The sequence below is a fragment of the Rhipicephalus microplus genome, chromosome 10 (assembly GCF_043290135.1).
Source record: "Rhipicephalus microplus isolate Deutch F79 chromosome 10, USDA_Rmic, whole genome shotgun sequence".
NCBI classification, from domain to species: Eukaryota; Metazoa; Arthropoda; class Arachnida; order Ixodida; family Ixodidae; genus Rhipicephalus; species Rhipicephalus microplus.
The window spans coordinates 57,788,042-57,807,430 of NC_134709.1; the positions used below are offsets into that span (position 1 = coordinate 57,788,042).

At 44.9% G+C, this 19,389-nt stretch overlaps 1 protein-coding gene across 1 annotated transcript; it reads left to right on the forward strand.

The window, feature by feature from the left end:
- The first annotated feature begins 204 nt into the window (after positions 1–204).
- LOC119181664 (tonsoku-like protein) lies at positions 205–18,997 on the forward strand. Its single transcript, XM_037432911.2, has 3 exons — positions 205–518; positions 2,641–2,913; positions 12,792–18,997. The coding sequence occupies exons 2-3, from the start codon at positions 2,743–2,745 to the stop codon at positions 16,209–16,211; spliced, it is 3,591 nt and encodes a 1,196-aa protein (XP_037288808.2). The 5' UTR covers positions 205–518; positions 2,641–2,742; the 3' UTR covers positions 16,212–18,997.
- Positions 18,998–19,389: the final 392 nt, after the last annotated feature.

The following is a 19,389-nucleotide window of genomic DNA, read 5'->3' on the forward strand; positions in this document are numbered from 1 at the left end:
GCACTAGATAAATTTGTTTAGCCTCGGTAGTTTCTAAACAAAACTAACACTTAAAAACGCATTTTAAATAAACACTTAAGTTTTAAATTTGCATGACAAAATATTGAATACGTAATAAGCCAGGTCACATTTCGTGTTCTGTGATGAAACAAACAGCGGCATCGTCATCTAGCAAGGCAAAAAAAAAAAAAAAAAACGCGCGCTTTGAGCGATTGTAGTTGCTGTGCAGGCTTGCTCCGGATTTTGCGGTGAAACACTTGAAAACTTCCTAGTGCTGCTCAATGTTAGAGCATCTCCCGCGAACGCGTACTTCTTGCCTTCCTTTCAATCCTCAATTCGTGTTTATATCACGGTTCGCAGACGTGGCGATCTGTTCGTGTGACCGTTGGACTGTGTGGCCTTGAGCACCGCAACCGTGTTTTCTAGGAGCGCCGGGGTGATCACACATGATATCGTCGCGCGCATCTGTACTGACAAAGCCGTCAAACACTCAAGTCGGAGTAGCACATTCGACGAGGGTGAGCCTAAGTATACTACGCTGAGGTTTACGGGGCCAAACTGTGATTGCGTGATCCGTTTGCTGGGCGAATGTGACGCTTTACCTGTGCAGGCTGCGCGCTTGTATTTTACCGTACAGTCCGCATGTTTGGACCATACTAGCACGTAGCGCGTTACAAGTAATGGGTTACTTAGGATCGAGTACATTATACTCCAGTTTTTTTCACGCTGTATTTATGCTTCCTTCATGGCGCGACGATCCTTGTTATGCGTTTTCTTTCCCTTCCAATCGATTACGAAATTGTGTTTTGTGGAAATGTGACAGTGACCGGAATTGTTTTTCACCGATAGCAGTTATTAGTGTCTGCTTTGGCAATACTTGTATGTGACTATAGTTACCTCTGTAACGTGCTTCAGTAGGATTTCGACTAGGGCTTGTTTGTTATTCGTCTATATGGAAACTGTGGCGCACAAAAAACGCCGACACGAGAAGGAACAAGGAGAGGCAGGCGCAAACTAACAACTGTTTATTAGCGAGTAATGAGACCTTTATTTATACCTACGTGCGTCGCATTCTGTTGATATGTGACCGCGTGCATGTCGGCCAGACAGGTCGCTGTATTAACGACCGGTTCCGCTAGCGTGTGTTTAAAGTAAGAAACAAAACACGGGGGTGGCAGGCCCTCCACTGCGAGAAAAAAAAAAGCGGTTGCGAACCTGAAAATGAAAAGTTGCACTGTGATTGCAAAGAACGGAAGTGAAACAACACGCCCAATCATTGAAGCTCACGAAATATGATGCCCCACACCAAATCTATCAGCATGTCATCTATTTGTTTATCAGCTGTAATTTTACATCTCACTGGTACCACACGTGTGTGTTAGTTTTGTCGTTTCTTGGCTTGGTAATATGTAACAATTGTTAGTTAGTTGGTGTAAATAAGGTTACATATCTCGCCAATAATCTCTTGTTAGCTAGTACTTCATCTGTGTCCCTTCTTGTGTTCCTGTTTTCAGTGCACGGCAGCCCCCATCATAATCAACCTGTAATGTCGTACTCAGCTTTAACGGTTTGATCTCATTTCTGTGACAAGTACTGGTATTTTAAACATATTGTCACGGATGAAACCACACTGCCCCCGAGCCACATGACACTGCTTCATCATGCGTCTTTGTGCGTGTACGCGATTACTTTAACTTTTAATTGGCATTGGTCATCGGGGTGGTACTTTATTTTTCGAAGGGGAGGTCGTTCTGTAATCACGTGACAATATAGATTATTTCCTGGCACATTCGGTAACTAGTTATTTCTTTTATGTGTTCGTTTCTTACAATTTACATTGGTTGTTCTGTTTCACATGGTAGCGCACACCTCTGATATAACCTCTTAAGAAAATTTGAGATACATATGTGTAGGTACCCATTTCTTGTGCCTTGATACACCGGCGGCATCGCAATTTAAACCACACTGTATGTACAGGGCTCAATTCGCATGTCTGTAAGGACGGATCGTCGCCCGCGGAACAGTATGAGCGACATCTGCAGTCGAAAATACTCCACATTTGAGCATGCGCGGCGTCAATGATGTGCCTACCCTGCGGTTTTCACTCTTCTTTATCCACACGGTCGTGATGACTGCTTTGGCCGTCATCATGACGCGCTGTCAACATTATGTAAATGAAATAAAACAGAACAACGAAGTATTCTCGCTTCGTGATATCGTATTACAGCGGCAACGGTCTTACTTCGTCTTTTTTTTTTTGCTTTTTGTTTTTCCGCTAAATCGTTCAGAGCGCTTTCGACGGCCAAAGCGGTTGTTGCATCCGTGGTGATAAACTGGGATCAGTATTGCAAGGCAGGCACATCACTGGCGCCGCGCATGCTCAGATGTGGCGGATTTGCAATAACAGATGTCGTCCGTGCTGTGTCGCACACGACGCTTCGGCGTTATAAGACATGTGAGTTGAGCACTGTACATGTATATGGTACCATACTAAAAAAGTGGCATGAAAAGCAACATAAGGTATTAAACTACTCTAGAGTAATTTTCTATTACTTTTCTGAGGCTGTAAGCCTATCCCTGATCAGTTAGCTTTTTTGAGTAAAGTTAACATAAGCGTTTTTTTTTTTTTTTTTTTTTCAGTAATGTGCACAAGTCTGGCTGCATCGCTGTTTTGGGAGCTCGACTGAAGTTTCCCGCTGCTGTCAAATGGCACCCCTAACGTAACGGCGTCAAAGCGCAATCATGCCAGGTAATCGCAGCGCCTGTGCAACGCTGTGTCGGCGCATCGACCAGGACAAATGCCTGGCGCAGAAGCACGGCAAGTTCCGCAACCTGTACGACCTGTGCCTGTACAAGGGTGACACGCTACGTGAACACGGGGACTACGAAGCCGCACTGACTGAGTTTGAGGAGGTATGTGCGATCGGGGGCGTTTTTTTTTTTTTTTTTTTTTTTGCTGAAATGGCAGAACGCTGCAACACCATTGAACATTCGTGTTAATTTGTCGCAAAACGAGCAGCGATCGCTGTCACCTATACACATAACTGGCACCGATAGCATTGATGTTGCAGTTCATTAAAAATATTCATTTATTAATTACATCTGTGACCATGATTTTAACTCCGAGAAGGCTCGACCCACCACTCCAATATGCTGGCTTACCTTGCCTTGTAATCAGTAGCGCATGAACAGTTACACATGCCTCTCCACTCATCCATTCATCCATCTATCCATGCACGCATGCATACATACATATACGTGTATGTATGACAGATACAAGCAAATGATGTGGGCTGCCACTCTCCTACTCCTTGAAGAGTGAAAATTTTTCAGCACACTTTGGCTGATGTGTTCTGCATTATAACTGTTTTCTCTATGGCACGTATTGCCTTTTTAGGGGCGAAGCTCCTTATGGCGTCACCTGTTCGTCTCTCTATATCATATGTAACTTCCGGTGGCACATACCCCGAGAGAGTGGGTATGTGCCGCAGAGGATAGACTTTTAGCAGTGAAGCTCCTTAAAGGGGTGGTGACACCAAATTTGTGGAATGCGTGTTCTTTGCTGTAAGCGTTTCCTTCAGCTCCAGGAAGCATGATACACAGACCATAAAAAATTCGCTACCATTTGCTGCTACCACAGGTAGCAGTAATTGATCGTAAATTTTCAGCAGGATGCGTGTATTTTTCCTAAATAGTTTAATATTGCTCTACTTATGTGGACCATTTTGGTTTCGCGACGCTGAGTTGCGCAGTGACATCATTCTATAGGTGGCTTGGCCACGTGACTACACAAAGCTGTGACACACATCGTGCTGAGTTTCGTCTGCTCTCACATGCACCTGCCACACAAGCGGCAGCAAAACAAACGTGCTGACTGTCGCCATGGCCAGCTGGAATCGCCTCCAGGCAGTGGCAAGGCAAAAGGCAGTCAGAAGAAAACAAAGCGTTTATATTTACAACGTATGTACAGAACGTGGGCGAGGAAGCCGCCTGACGCTAGATGCACTGGCCTTTTATGAGCGCCGATACGCTGAAGGAGCACGGTGCAGCCCCGCTGTTGGACACGCGCGGCGTCTCTGACGGACAAGGACGCGTCGAGTGTCTCTTCAAAAGCACCCAGTGTCCATAACGGACGCGCAGTTTTTCTGCCAGGGTCGCCAGCACACTCGTTACTACAGATCTGGTGTGACGTCACTACAACTGCCGTTGTTTCTCTGATTCTGAAACGTCAGTGTTGCTGCGCAAGCAATGGGTCTAGATCATAAGAGTGGGCATTCAGCTACACTTTTAAAAGTGAATTATAATATATTTTATGTGTTTGTTTTGTCCAGCCCTTCGGGTGGAGAGTTCTTGCATACAGAGGGAACCCACAACAGGCTTGGAATGGCCTCGAAATTTAGTGACACCACCCCTTTAAGCCGTGGGCTGTGCGTTCTCGATGTATGTAGTAGGTAGCCACCTCTCGTTTAGTTCTTGGAATGTCTGCTAGATGGCAGTACTTGTATATAATCAATATATGCGGAAAAGGTGCGAGGTGTTGGTACTTGGAGTGTTTAATAGAAGGACGGACATACAGACAGATGGACTGACACACGGACAAACAGATAGACCCATGGTTAAACGGACAGATGAATGCACGAATGGACAGACGCTTCGCCCCACTCATCCGTGGATATGCTGTATTTTTTCAATTGTATGTACCTGAATTTTGACTTTTTTTTTGTTCTGAATATTCTTGTGTGTTCTTCATCGTGCACCTGTAGTTGCAAGTTTTTGTTTTCCTCTCTCTTTTACCTTCCAGTTTCGCTCCTCCCCTATGCAATGTATTGTCAGCGTTAAATGAAATGCAAGCACAGGCAAGAATTAAAAATGATATAGTGTGCGCCAGTCATCCCATTGACAGGCACGCAGCGCTCTGGTTTGGCAGTGCTGTGCATGCTCATGGTGATTACTGGGCAGTGCACTCTACATCATTAGAGCTTGCCCCTGTTTTCATTTCATTTGATTCTGGTAGTACAGCTCATCTTTGGCGGTGTAATAATTAAGTAAACAAGTGCATAAGTGAGTGATAGAGCTGTGCATTCACTGAAATAGTGAATCTAGAGTGAATCCTATCACCTCTTCCTTGTTACAGTAAGTGGCTGGTAAACGTCACACTATTATCATGTTATAGCCACCCATGAATCTTGCTGCTTGATGCGAGACAAATCTTAACCCAAATATGATCCCACCTACATGCCAACAGCACTGTAGTCTCATTGCTCAAGCTTGCAGCTCTTGCACAATTTTATTACTAGCTCAGTTGGAGCATGTAGTCATAAAAAGAAGAATCACTCACAGTGCAAATTATATTGACCATTTAAGTACATGTGCATACAGAGATTGTATGCAGGTAGGGGTAGAAAAGAGAAAACGACGACCATCTCTATTTTGGTGGGAGTCAGCCTTGACACAAACCGTAATTACTCGAATCTAACGCGCACCTTTTTTCCGGTTAAGTGAGTTCATAAATCGTATGCGCGTTAGAATCGGGTACGGAAAAAAAATGAATACGGTCATTCTATTGCCATCGGCATTTCCAAAATGGCCGCCGCTACGCGCGTCGGCATGGCGCGTCGGCCATTTCTGCCTGTGTGTTTTCCACGTGCGGCACTTCGTACGTGTGCTGAGGAGTTCATCATATTTTAGTGCATTAGCATCGACGGCATGGAAGGGCCGAGTCCAAAAACTCGACGAGTGCACCACGATGCCGCTTTTAAAAGAAATGTCATCGCGTGTGCCGAAACGAACGTTAATCGGGCCGCATCGCGGCTATTCAGAGTTCCCGAAACGTGCGTGCGGGACTGGCGGAAACAAAAGCAGAATATTGTCGACACCAAACATTCACGCAAAGGCTTCAGTGGGCCACAGCAGGGTCGGTTTCCGCAAATTGAAGAGCTGCTCGGCGAGTATATGATTGAGCAGTGAGCGGCCCGTGACGATAGCACTGCTCCAAGTGCAGGCTATGCAGTTAGCCTTAGAAAAAGGGCTAATGCGAAGCCAGTTTAAAGCGAGCAGGTGCTGGCTAACTAACTTTATGAAGAGGAGAGGCTTTTCCCTCCGATGGCGAACCGGCATATGCCAAAAGTTGCCGGAGGAGTACGAAGAAAAGCGTCACAGTTTTAAGAGGTTCGTCCTAAACTTGTGGCACAACAACGGCTACCTGTTTGGGCAAATCGGGAATGCTGATCAGGCGCCTCTTTACTTCGACATGCCTGGCACCACAACCGTCGAAAAGAATGGGGGCGAAGCAAGTTCGCGTGCTGACATTAGGCCACGGTAAAACTAGAGTGACGGCAATGCTCCATTGCACGTCAGATAGGCCCAAGCTTCACCCGTACCTCATATGCAAACGGAAGACGCTTGCGAAAGGAGTCGTTTTCCCGAGTGGTGTGATCGTGCGGACCAACGAGAAAAATGGGTGCGCATTGCAATCGATGTCTTACTTTTTTGTTTTCGTCGTGGAAACCAGGTGCGCGTTACAATCGAGGGCGCGGTAGAATCTAGTAAATACTGTATTTGAAATGTGTCGTCAAGATTGTCACATTGTTGTATGTCTTAAGTTACAAATGTGCAGACTTGAAGAGCCTCTGTTGCAAAACGTGGCCGAGGATCCTATGCACTGTTTTGGAATCCATTACAGCAAAACTCCTTCGCATCTATGGCTTTAAACCGTCACTCATATGCACACTACTCAACATATCGGCCTGGGCATAAACCACTTCTTTCTCGAAAGGACGCAACATCACTAGCGCCACGTTCCCCTCAAACCAGAGAGCAGTAGCTGTGCACTTTTAATTTGTGCCTGTATGTATGTCTTAAAAGTGATCGGATGTCATGGTCAAGCCAGCTTCTATAAAATTTATTTATCAAGCACTATTGGTTCTCACTTGCAGCTAGTGCAAAGGATCTCGTTCGGCTTCAGTTGCTATTTCTCGTGCTGCTGTGACGGGGGTATAAGAAGTTTCTAGCGGTAGAAAGTGCACGTGGTATGGGTCTACGCAGTAATGCATGGACCCCGGGGGGGGGGGGGGGCAAACACACTTCCTAATAAAGTTTTTCTGTATTCGCACCGCTTCAACTAGTATAAATTCTGGGGAATGGTCGACAAAACTGAGAAAAAGTACAATGGTGTGAATGACGCACACTTGAAGCCCTATCGTGTTCTATTATCTTGCGATGCCGACGATGAGTGTGGTGATTATCGGGAGGTTCGCAATACATGGGGGGGCGTGGGTGAGCGCAGTGCAAGGAGTGATGTCCGCAAACTACATCAGTGTTCATGTGCGTGAGTACTGTGAAAACAGTGGTGAACGAGAATTGCTTACAAGTGTTGTGTGCGAGAACGATGCAGTGAGTGGTGTGCAAGTGCAGTTTGCAAGTAGGCCTAGAACTTGGCTTGCGAGACTGTGTGTGTGCGACACAAACCACTGATTTAGTACAGCAGTGTGAAGGCTCTGACAATGAATTTAAATTTCACACTCACTGGAAGACATTTCCAAACGACAATGATGCACAACGAAAGGTCGCCGCTTACAACACGGACACTGGATCGTATTGCAGTGCCAACAGGTCAACTGTAGTGATTGTTGTGTTTCGTGTGTCGCGAGGGCAGTGTCATGCAGAAGGCTTTTTTTTTTTTCTTTTTTGACCACTACGAGATTTTTTTTTTTCTTTTTTGGCCACTACGAGATTATTTTTTTCTTTTTTGACCACTACGAGATTTTTTTTTCCAACTGTTGTTAAAGACATTCTTATTTAATTTCTCTTAGAGAGGGACCCTTCAGGCAGAATGCGAGTCAAAAAGGGAAGCTGCATTTGGTTGGTCCCAGATTAGTCCGTAAAGGCCGATTGCCAAATGGTTTTCCCTGCAGTCCACTCACTCATCATCATCATCATCAGCATGACTATGTATACTGCAGGACAAAGGCCTCTCCCATGTTCCGTCAGTCAACTCGGTCCTATGCTTGCTGGTGCCAATTTATACCCGCAAACTTCTTAATCTCATCTGCCCACCTAACCTTCTGTCTGACCCTAACCCGCTTGCCTTCTCTGGGAATCCAGTTAGTTACCCTTAATGACCAGCGGTTATCCTGCCTACGCGCTACATGCCCGGCCCATGTCCATTTCCTCTTCTTGATTTCAACTATGATATCTTTAACCCCCATTTGTTCCCTAATCCACTCTGCTCCCTTCTTGTCTGTTAAGGTAACACTTACCATTTTTCTTTCCAATGCTCGCTGCGTCGTACTCAATTTAAGCTGAACCCTCTTTGTAAGTCTCCAGGTTACTGCTCCGTAGCTAAGTACCGGCAAGATGCAGCTGTTATATACCTTCTCCTTGAGGGATAGTGGCAATCTACCTGTCATGATTTGAGAGTGCTTGCCAAATGTGCTCCACCCCATTCTTATTCTTCTAGTTACTTCAATCTCGTGGTTCGGCTCTGCAGTTATTACCTGCCCTAAGTAGACATAGTCTTTCACAACTTGAAGTGCGTTATTACCTATCTCGAAGTGCTGCTCTCTTCTGAGGTTGTTGTACACTACTTTTGTTTTCTGCAGAATAATTTTAAGACCCACCTTTCTGCTCTCCTTGTCTAACTCCGTAATCATGAGTTGCTATTCGTCCCCTGAGTTACTCAGCAATGCACTGTCATCGGCGAAGCGCAGTTTACTAAGGTACTCTCCATTACCAGCTCTCTATTATTAGCTCTTATCCCAAAATGTTCCCATTCTAGGCCTCAGAAAATCTCCTGCAAGCACGCGGTAAATAGCATTGGGGAGATTGTATCCCCTTGCCTTACACCCTTTTTAATTGGTATTCTGTTGCTTTCTTTATGAAGCAATATGGTTGCAGTTGATCCCCTGTATATTTTTTTCAGGATGTTATATACCTGTAGGCCTTCTTCAGACCTGTATGGGTCTGAAGAAGGCCTACAGCATTGTTAAATAAATAAATAAAATACACTTCGCCCTGATTTCGCAGTGCCTGCATGACTGCTGATATTTCTACGGAATCAAACGCCTTCTTGTAAAAGGCTATGTATAGTGGTTGGCTATATTCTGAGCATTTCTCTATTACCTGATTGATAGTATGCGTGTGGTCGATTGTTGAGTAGCCTGTACGAAATCCTGTTTGTTCATTTGGTTGATTGAATTCTAATGTTTTCTTAACTCTGTTAGCAATTACCTTTGTAAATAGCTTCTATACTACAGAGAACAAGCTGATCGGCCTGTAATTCTTCAAGTCCTTGTGATCTCCTTTTTTATGCATTAAGATGATGTTAGCATTCTTCCAAGACTCTGGTACTCTTCCCATTAAGAGGCACCTCGTAAACAGAATGGCTAGTTTTTCTAACAGTATCTGTCCTCAATCTTTCAGCAGATCTGATGTTACCTGGCCCTCACCAGCAGCTTTACCACTTTGCATGCTCTCCAAGGTTTTTCTGACTCGTATCATTACTGGTGGGTTGTCAACCGGGTTACTGCTAGTTCTTATAGTATTAGGGTCGGGGTTGTCCTGACTACTGTACAGGTCTCTGTAAAACTCCTCCGCTATTTTAACTATCCTATTCATATTGGTAGTTATTTTGCCTTTGTTCCTTAGTGCATACATCCGATTTCTGCCTATCGCAAGCTTCCTCTTCACTGCTTTGACGCTTCCGTCGTTTTTCAGAGCGTGTTCAATTCTCTCTATGTTATACCTTTTTACATTGGATACCTTAAGCTTATTAATCAACTTCGAAAGCTCTGCCAGTTCTATTTTGTCTGTTGTACTTGAGACTTTCATGCTTTGATGCTTTTTAATGAGGTTGTTCGTCTCCTGAGACAGCTTGCCAGTGTCCTGTCTAAGTACTGTACGTCCAACTTCCACTGCACACACCGTAATGATACTCGTGAGATTATCATTCATTGCGTCAATGCTAAGGCTAATTTCCCCGATGAGAGCCAAGTACCTGTTCTGTAGTGAGACTCTGAATTTCTCTACTTTCCCTCTCAGTGCTAGCTCATTGATTGGCTTCTTGCGTATCAGTGTCTGTTGTTCCTTCTTCAAGTCTAGGCGAATTCGGGACCGTACCATTCTATGGTCACTGCATCATACCTTGCCAGGTACTTCCACATCCTGCACGATGCCTGGGTGAGCACTCATTATAAAGTCTATTTCGTTCTTATTTTCGCCATTAGGGCTCCTCCATGTCCACTTACGGTTTCTTCGTTTTCGGTAGAAGGTATTCAAAATCCGTAAATTATTGCGTTCTGCGAATTCTACTAGTAGCTCTTCCTTGGCATTTCTAGTGCCGATGCTATAATTTCTCACTGCCTAGTCTCCAGCCTGTTTCTTCCCCACCTTTGCATCAGTCTCCCATCAGTATAGTATATTGTGTTTTTACATTACTCATTGTCGATTCCACGTCTTCATAGAAGCTTTGACTGAAGCGTCATTATGGCTGGATGTAGGCGCGTAAGCCTGTACCACCTTTATCTTGTATCTCTTATTCAATTTAATTACGATACCTACTACCCTTTCGTTAATGCTATAGTATTCCTCTATGTTACCAGCTATGTTTCTGTGAATAAGGAACCCCACTCCCAGTTCTCTTCTGTCAGCCAAGCCCTGATAGCAAAGGACGTGCCCATTCTGTAGCACCGTATAGGCCTCATCTGTCCTCCTAACCTCACTTAGCCTTATTATATCCCACTTAACACTTTCTAGCTCCTCAAATAGTACAGCTAGACTTGCCTCACTAGATCAGGTTCTAGCTTTAAACATTGCCAAGTTCAGGTTCCAATGGCAGCCTGTCCAGATCCAGAGATTCCTAGCACCCTCTGCTGCGTTGCAGATCTGACCGCTGCCGTGGTCAGTTGCTTCGCAGCTGCTGGGGACTGAGGGCCGTGAGTTAATTGACGTATGCATGTGGGAAGTAGTGGCCAGATACTTCACCGGGGTGGCAAATCCTTCTCTGGTGAGGGAGTGCGTTACCGGCGGTGGTCACCGGTGAAGCCGCACCCCAGGCCTCTTCTACTATCGCCACACGGATTTTTTTTAATCCCGTTGGAAACTGCGCGGCACTGGGAATCGAACTACGGACCTCTTGCATGCGAAGCGGATGCTCTAACCACCATGCCATCGCCACTCACCCATGAATGCTGAAAGAGTAGCGACTCGGGCGACTTTTTCGGAGTGAGTGGGCTCGGGACCAGCAGCGTTTTTCACGACCCTCAGACCAGTCATGCTGGCATTTTGTCTGAGTATGCCATCGTGTCAACAGTATGCCGTCATGGATTTTATTCATTGTTCAGTGCATTGTGTAAATACAAGTAGTGCTAGATAAATAACCCCCAATTAGTGGTCTCCGAAATCATTGTACTATTGACTTCTCATCACTTACCTGTGCAGAGTTGCTCCCACTTGCCCTCATATCCTGAGTCTTCAGATGCTTCTTGTTATAAGCAATGACGAAGTTTTGATACAAGTGCTGAAGGCAGCATTTCTGTTAATTTTGAAACTTTTCTTTAACTCTAGTTATTTTAGTTATCTGAAAAGTGTCAGTTGCTGTTATAGCTTTGCAGTGACATTTTTACTGATATGAAATATGCTACTTAAGTTCGTAATGTTTTTAAATTTAATTATAATTATTACAGTGACAAGCAATAGTTTAGTGACCCTACCATCAGCTTAATAAAATAATAATAACAAGGCTGGCTCTGGCATACATTTGATATGTGGAATCTTTTCAACTCTGCTCACTGATACGCACTCAGGCTGTTCCATTGGATTTCAGCTGAAATGCTGTGAGAAAAGTATGTCACAGCAACATTTTTTCTAGAGCTATGTGAATAGCAAAATTTTGAGTGGGAAGTGAATTGTAACATTGAAGTGTGAGTATGAATCGAATCAAATATTTTTCAAATATTTCTCACATGTTTTTTTAATACTTTGAAATGAAATTGCAAGAAAAAAAGTCGGAAAGGATTCCTAAGCATATTCTTATGAAGTAGTAACATGAAAGTGTTTTTTTCTTACTAGGTTGATCAAGTGCTGGCGGGTGGTGTTTCAAAGTCGTCTTATGATAAATGAGATGATGCAACAGTCGAATTATTTATGTACCTGAATGGGGAGGTGCGACTAAACTATTGCCGACAACACATCACTCATGAAATGCACACGGCTTCTATTTCTTCTGCCTGTCCTCTTTCAACGTCTGTGGAAGCCTGACTGATATGGTGGACAAGGGTGTGCTCCCTCGAGTCCGGAGTTTCAAATCTACATAAAAACATCTACACAAAAACATAAAAAAAAAACTTCTTAAATTTTGGATGTTAAAAATTCCTGGCATCTGGTTTTTCAGACTTTCTGCCCGAGTTCTAGGTCCACAATAGCATTAATTTAACCATCTCTGCCACATCTGTCATCTTCATGTTGGAACCAGCGTTTTCTTGTGTCAGCGGTTCATTTACAACTGCAGCTGAGCCTGAAAGGTAACTTTGCCGCAATATGAGTGTGTGATGGGATGAAGTGTATTGAAACTTTGAAGGGGCCATTGGCGAGTTTGAATAGTAAAAACTCTAGTGCGAATCAAAGAGCAAACGCTATTAAAGATGTATCCGAAATTTCGAGTATTCATACACCTTTAATTTTTTCCTAACTTTTGTTTGCAACATGCCATCATTACTCAGTGCACACAGAAAGCAGAGGCTAGGCATGATGCCTGTGTCACTAACATTGCTGGTGAACACTCCTGGTTTGTGCAGGCTTTTCAAATCTGCGAGGTGCTGCCAGACCCAACACTACTCGACAAAGCTGAAGTGCACCGGCGGCGTGGCGAGTGTCTCATGCAGCTCGAGCGTTTCGACGAAGCCCGTCACAATCTGAAGAGCTACCTCAAGTTGGCCCAAGAGGCAGAATCACACGTGGAACAGCAGCGTGCTCTTGCGACACTCGGGCAGTGTTACTTCGTCGAGCACCAAACAGAGGCCAAACCTAGCAAGCAACTCATCGAGAAGGCCAAAACGGCGTACCTCAAGTCGTTACGAATCGTTCAACGCAACCTTGTGGATAGCTTGAGTGAACAAGAGATGCTCGTCATGAAAGGTCGGCTGATGCTCAACATGGGCCTCCTGTACGATGCAGTAGAAGACCCCAATGCGGTCAACAGTTTCAGAAATGCGCTAGTGCTATTTATAAAGCACGGCGACTCCAAACAGGATCTCTGTAGATGTCTCTCGGCACTGGCCAACATTCATCTGAGGCAGGGGAACTCGGAAACTGCGTTGTCACTGGCGGGGCACCTGCTTGACATTGGTCAAGATGCTAAGCGGCCGGATATCAAGTGTGAAGCGCACCTACTTCGAGGAGCAGCAATGTTGCAGGTGGGCGACCGAGAAGGAGCTCGCACAGCCTTTAAGCATGCCATGCGCCAAAAAAGCCCTATACAGGAGGACCACGAACGTGCCAGTCTTTGTGTGAGGCTCAGCCAGGCACTCAGAAACTGGGACCTAGACCTCAAGGAGGCTAAAGATCCCGCTGCACGTGTCGAGATTCATGAAATGGCCGGCGATGCTTTGGTACAATGCTTGTTATCCCGGCCAGCGCTGAAGGAATACAGTATGGCCGTAGAAGAAGCGCTGTCATCTCCGGAAGCCATCAGTCAAAAAAAGCTTGCCAATCTTTATGTCTCCCTGGCAGAAACATGTAGCGATGTACGCGAATACGAGTCGGCCCTCAAGTACTACCACATGGAGCTTTCTCTGAGAACAGATGAGCCCGACGAGGTGGCATCGACCAAGCTCAGCATTGCTCGTATTCTTCAGAAAACATGCAATGAAGGAGCTCCAGAGGTTCTGGATGCTCTTCAAGAGGCTGTAACATTGTCTCGGGTCGCAGGAAAGCACTCTCTGGAGCTAGAGTCTCTAGAGGAATTGGTCGCCTGGCAGGGCAGCGCCAGCAGTGAAGTTCAGGATAGAATACAACAGCTACAAGAAGCCGCTGCAGATGAAACCGACAGCTCCAGCCAAAGTCAGCAGTTGGGCCCTTTGTCTGACATCAATTTTGAGGACATATCAGAAGCCAGCGACAGTGATCCCGAATTCAGTGATACCACACGTAGACCGAGGAAAAAGCTGGAAGAAAAGATTAACACAAAAGGTGAAACAAAACTCCACAAGGCTTGTATCGATGGCTTTTTGAAGAAGGTGAAAGAGCTTCTTAGGATGGGTCACTCCGTGAATGTTCGAGACTACAGCGGGTGGCAGCCCCTGCATGAGGCAGCAAACTACGGTTACCTAGAGATCGTAAAATGTCTTGTAGAAGCAGGGGCTCACGTAAGTAGCCCAGGAATGAATGGTGTCACACCGCTACATGATGCTCTGGGAAATGGACACCTTGAAGTTGCATTATATCTGCTCGAAAAAGGGGCTCGGCCATCTCTAAGGACAGCAGAAGGAGAAACGCCCTTCGACATTGTTCGTAAGTGGAAGCACGAAAACCAGTCAACGATGAGCCCCGCTGAAGAAGAGTGCCTGCGGAAAGTGGAGCTTCGGCTCAAAGAGGCCAGTCCTGCAACCGATGACATTGCACTGTTGGTGCCTGCCAGTGAAGGTGGTCCATGGATAGCTTCACAGTCCCTGAGAAGTAGACTGAGTGGTCCTGCTCTTGTTATGGAAGCAGACGACTGGCTTGAGGATGACCTTTCAAGGCCAAGGACGAAATCTAGACATGCGGAAGAACCAGAGTTGCCAGCATTAGTGACAGAAATGGACGACTGGCTTGAAGATGATGTCCCCAAGTCGAGGTCCAGAACGTGCCTGAAGGAATCAGGTTTGCCTGCCACAAGAAAGCGAAACCGTTCGTCTGAACAGTCATTTAACTCAAAAGTCTTGCGGCTCGAGGAGGAGGAGAAGGAGGGCAACACTCGTGAGGACGGTGATGGCACAGAAATGATCGACACTGCTGACAATGAGCAGTTCAATTCCCAGCCTTCTACAACTTCTGCCTGTGTGTCCTCTAGTTCTTCAAGCGCTGCCATGAGTGCACACTTGGGAGGTAACCTCTCTGTTCGAGTTCGAATCTTAGACACGCTTTTCTTAGTTCCATTGCCCAGAGGTGCCGCATCGGAAAGGACAGTTGGGTGGCTCGCAACTGAAGCAGCCAAACGGTACCAAGATTTTCAAGGCATGCGACCTGTACTGAGAATAACACTTCCTGACGGAGCGTTGCTTGATCCATCAGACTGTATCGACACCTTAGTGCACGGGCCGCACGCTGAAGTCATTGGGCAGGTGGAGTCCTGGGACTTGCCTCCCCTGGCCGAACGCTACCGTTCAGAGTGTGAGAGAAAAAACGTGCCTGTGTGTGCAAACCTGGCCACCGTTCTACAACCGTGTGTTGAGAGTGGAGACTTCTCAATTCCGGGCTTCCACGTCAAGAACGTGGATTTCTTGTTTCGTGCCCTGAGGCACCAAGAACCTCTTCATACCCTCGACATCTCTGGTACTGTTCTGACCCCCACAGCAGCAGCAGCATTGTGCGACTGCCTTGCTACGCTGCGGTCTCTCAGTAAACTTTCTCTCAAGTGCACGGGCTTTAAGCCAAGCTACCTCACCACTGCTGTTCAGACTTTACAGAAGGCACAGACAGATTTGCCGTGCACGGAGCTAGACCTAAGCTACAATCCCATCGGAAGTGACAGCGGCTCAGCGCTGGCAGCGCTTCTCACGCACGTACCTTTGTTGAGAGTTCTGCGCATTGAATCTTGTGATCTCTCTGACCCTGGATCATGTTTGCGGAGCTTGAAGACATTGGAAGCTCTTCATGTCGGGTTCAACTTCCTGAATGGCGATGCCCTCAGTGCGCTAGAGCCTGTGCTAGAAGCAAATCCCCTACGACTGCTGGACCTTTCTGGCTGCTTTACAGGTAACATACCCAGACTAGGTGAACGGCTGGTTGGTTTCCTATCAAAAGCGAAGTGCAAGCTTGCCGAAATCGGGATTGGCTGCTGTGGACTGACGGACAGGGACGTAGGCACACTCGGCTCGTTGGGCAGCAGCTCCCTGTGTAAGTTGGACATCACAGCAAGTCCTGGCATCAAACATGAGAGCGTCGAGGACCTGTCACAAAAGCTGTGCGGAGTGAAAATATGTTCTGATCATGGCGCTTACGACTGTTGTTTATGATAACGACAGTGCTTGAAAATGTGTGATTGTGCAACCTAAGGAACCATGTAATCAGCTAGTCATAGGATCCAAGATTTGTGAAAGCCCTGTGTAGGACATTGACATGGTATTATGTAAGTTACCTTGTTTTGGACCTTGAAGAGTTAACATTTGCTCTTTTCAGTGTGACGAAACAAAAACACTTTTAAGCAGATACACTTTCTTGATGTCTGCTTTAGGTAAAGTGATATGTCATTCACGAACTACTAGCATGTTTTGTGTGTGTATGTGTGTGTGTGTTTCTTTTTTTTTAGTGTAGATAGTGTAATAATAGGCTTTTACATATGTATACACATATATCCAAATATAGAAAAGTGTGATCCTTTTGTACCAGCTCATTTTGATGTTCCAAGCTCTCTTAAGAGTTTGCAGTTAGAAATAGTACTCGTTTATTTTTTATGTAGTTTAGGATTCATAAAAACAGTCTTTTAATGTATAACACACTTTTGCGGTGGTTGCAAATTAAGTCAGGTCTATTATGCCGTGGAGGAGCTGTGTATAACTGCAGGTCCAGCTTATAAAACTTGGTTTAAGTGCTGGAACCACAGGCCAGCTTGTTCACTGAATGTACGACAGGTTGGGGACATTCACCTGCTCCAAAAAATTGATCATCATTTGCACTCAAAGCACGTTTTGTGTTTTCACCTGAATATGTGCAGCCTGTTGCCAGAAAGCATTTAGTCAGAGTAGGTTGGGGAACAGTCGCTGTTTGTAAGGCAAACACATGAACAGTACCACATGCTTATGGAGCTTAGCAAAACACTGTCTAATCTAGTTCAGATAGTATTTCAAGCCTTCAACTTTATTCATCTCTGGATGAAGCAACAGCTAGGTTGAACTTTCTAAATTCTTGTTTTCTTTGTCAAAACCTCAAAAGCATAGCGAGTTTGCAGAGTTTGAAGATGCAACATTTGAATTGCTGAGCAGTGATTTTATTTATACAGAAACAGCATTACCGCCTTTATCATCAATAAGCGACTTAAAAAAAGAAAAGTGGTGCTTCTTTAAAAATTCTATTCTTTAATGATAAATTTTATATGTAATCATTTTTGTTTTTAAAGGGACACTAAAGGCAAATATTCAGGCAACATTGATAGTTGAAATAGTGGTCTAGAAACTTTGTAGTGTTACTTTTCTACCAAGCAAGTGCTTATTTTGAAATAAAATCACATTTTAGCGGTCCTTAGTGCGTTATTGCACTTCAAATCAACTGCGGGAAAGCGGTCTTTCTTATGTCACTGTAGCCGTGCTCAATGTTGCCCCCCTTTACTGTGCAGTCGCCGACACTAGTAGTAGAGAGCGAAAGGGGCGGAAGCTACAGCAGCGACAACAGCCATTGAACAATTTTCTGCTTGCTTAGTTTAGCGGGGCCCCGTTTGATGGCACTTCCTATGCAGCCTAACAAGGCAAAAACTTAACTGTTGAACCACTCATGCCACTATCCATAGTAATACTAGGTGGCTCTTTTTTCTATAAATGAAACAGAAATGAACAACCAGTAGCCTTTTATTATGTCTCCTGATGCATGAAAAGTGCTTTTTTTACTGCATCTGGTTTGATTACCAGTGATTACTTGTAGTCGGATGCTCTCACGTCATCGGGACCATTGCCGAAATGTCCCACTCGGGGCGCACGTCGTCTGATACATGTAGCTTAATTTCTCGGTAAGTAGGCCACTGCTGTTGATAACAGTGTTGCTGTTTTAGACGTTTTCATGCATTGAGCTTTCGCTTTGACACAAATTGTTATCTGCATTTAGTGTCCCTTTAAGCACTTGGGACAAATGTGGCTAGAATGCCAATTCATTGTACTAATGGCAACTCAGTTGCATAAGGCCACGTTTCAGCTGCAATGGAGAATCATGATAAGAAAAAAATGATGTTAGAAAATGTGGCCCTTTGTTCCATTGCTCAAATGTCTAAACAACTACTGAAATTCTTCAAGGCAAATGGAGTGCCTTCTTGAAAAGCTGCTGAAGAGTGCCCATGGTATTCAACTTTTTCCTTTGGCTCTTGGCTACGTGTTGAGAAGTAGCACCGTTTCTCTTGCATTACAAACAACCAACACAGACGTTCAGTGTTGCTGATGGTAAACAGTGCTTGTGTAAAGTGTACATGAACTACAGGCAAACCTATGAAGCAAGTTCCTTTTTTTGCGTGTGTGAGTGTTGTTGTCCCCTGTATAGCTGATGAACATAAGGAAATCTCGAGTTAATCTCAGTCTATTTTGTTTGGTTGTCTTCGCTCATTTGTGTTGTGAGTTGAGCTTTATGTGCAATCTTCTGCACTTTGCACTCAAAGTTCTACACTTTTTGAACTTATTAAGAGACACTAAAGGCAACCAATATAAGGTGTCAAGTTGCCCATCTCAAAGCATGTTCATTTATTCATGCCTATGAGAAAGTTCAGGGCATAGCACATTTAGGCAGTAGTCCAGGTGTTTATGGTTTATGTGACGTCACTTCCACGTTCTTGGTCATGTGCCCGCACAGAGTGGGCACACGCACTTGTGCGGGCTGATCAAACATTGCAGCGTAAAGGTGTAGATAGCATCGCTGAGTGCCTTTGAATGAAGCTGAATAATTTATAATGCTCGAGTTGTGGCAGCTAAAACTTAGAAGCAGAAAGAGCAAATAGAAAACACATAACAAACTGTTTATCTAGACAAACCTACATGCATTGAAGTGCTGCTATGAAAAAAATGTGTCTCACTTATCGCAATTTATTAAACTTTTCAGTGACTTTGTATGGGGATGACTTTTTTGTACTGTCCTTTGAGTTTTTGACGACTCCGCAGACTCTGGCTGCTGACTTCATTGTGACCGTGCGACAGGGTTTCTGAAACATGGCGTGAGTAACTGTTGTAAAAGGATTGTTTGCTGATCTGGTTGGTAATCTGTTTTACCTCGCAGCTAATGGCGTGTCACATACAGTGCCAACACAAAAAAAAGTGGAGCACTGCATATGTGCTCTTTCTCTTTCCGCCCTGTATCTTCACTTAAACGAACCTTTGTCGTGCTTTAACCCGCAAGATTACGGCCATGCAGGGTTTTTTTGACGATAATGTCAGCCGAAGAATCATAAATGTGACATTCCAAAAGCTCTACTTCCCACTTTTATCCCCTAAAACTCGGGGGACC

Bases quoted from the DNA above. Each gene is read 5' to 3' on its own strand.
- LOC119181664 (XM_037432911.2), top strand. From the start codon at position 2,743: ATGCCAGGTAATCGCAGCGCCTGTGCAACGCTGTGTCGGCGCATCGAC. The intron at 2,914-12,791 runs GTATGTGCGATC...TGGTTTGTGCAG, and splicing joins CACTGACTGAGTTTGAGGAG to GCTTTTCAAATCTGCGAGGT.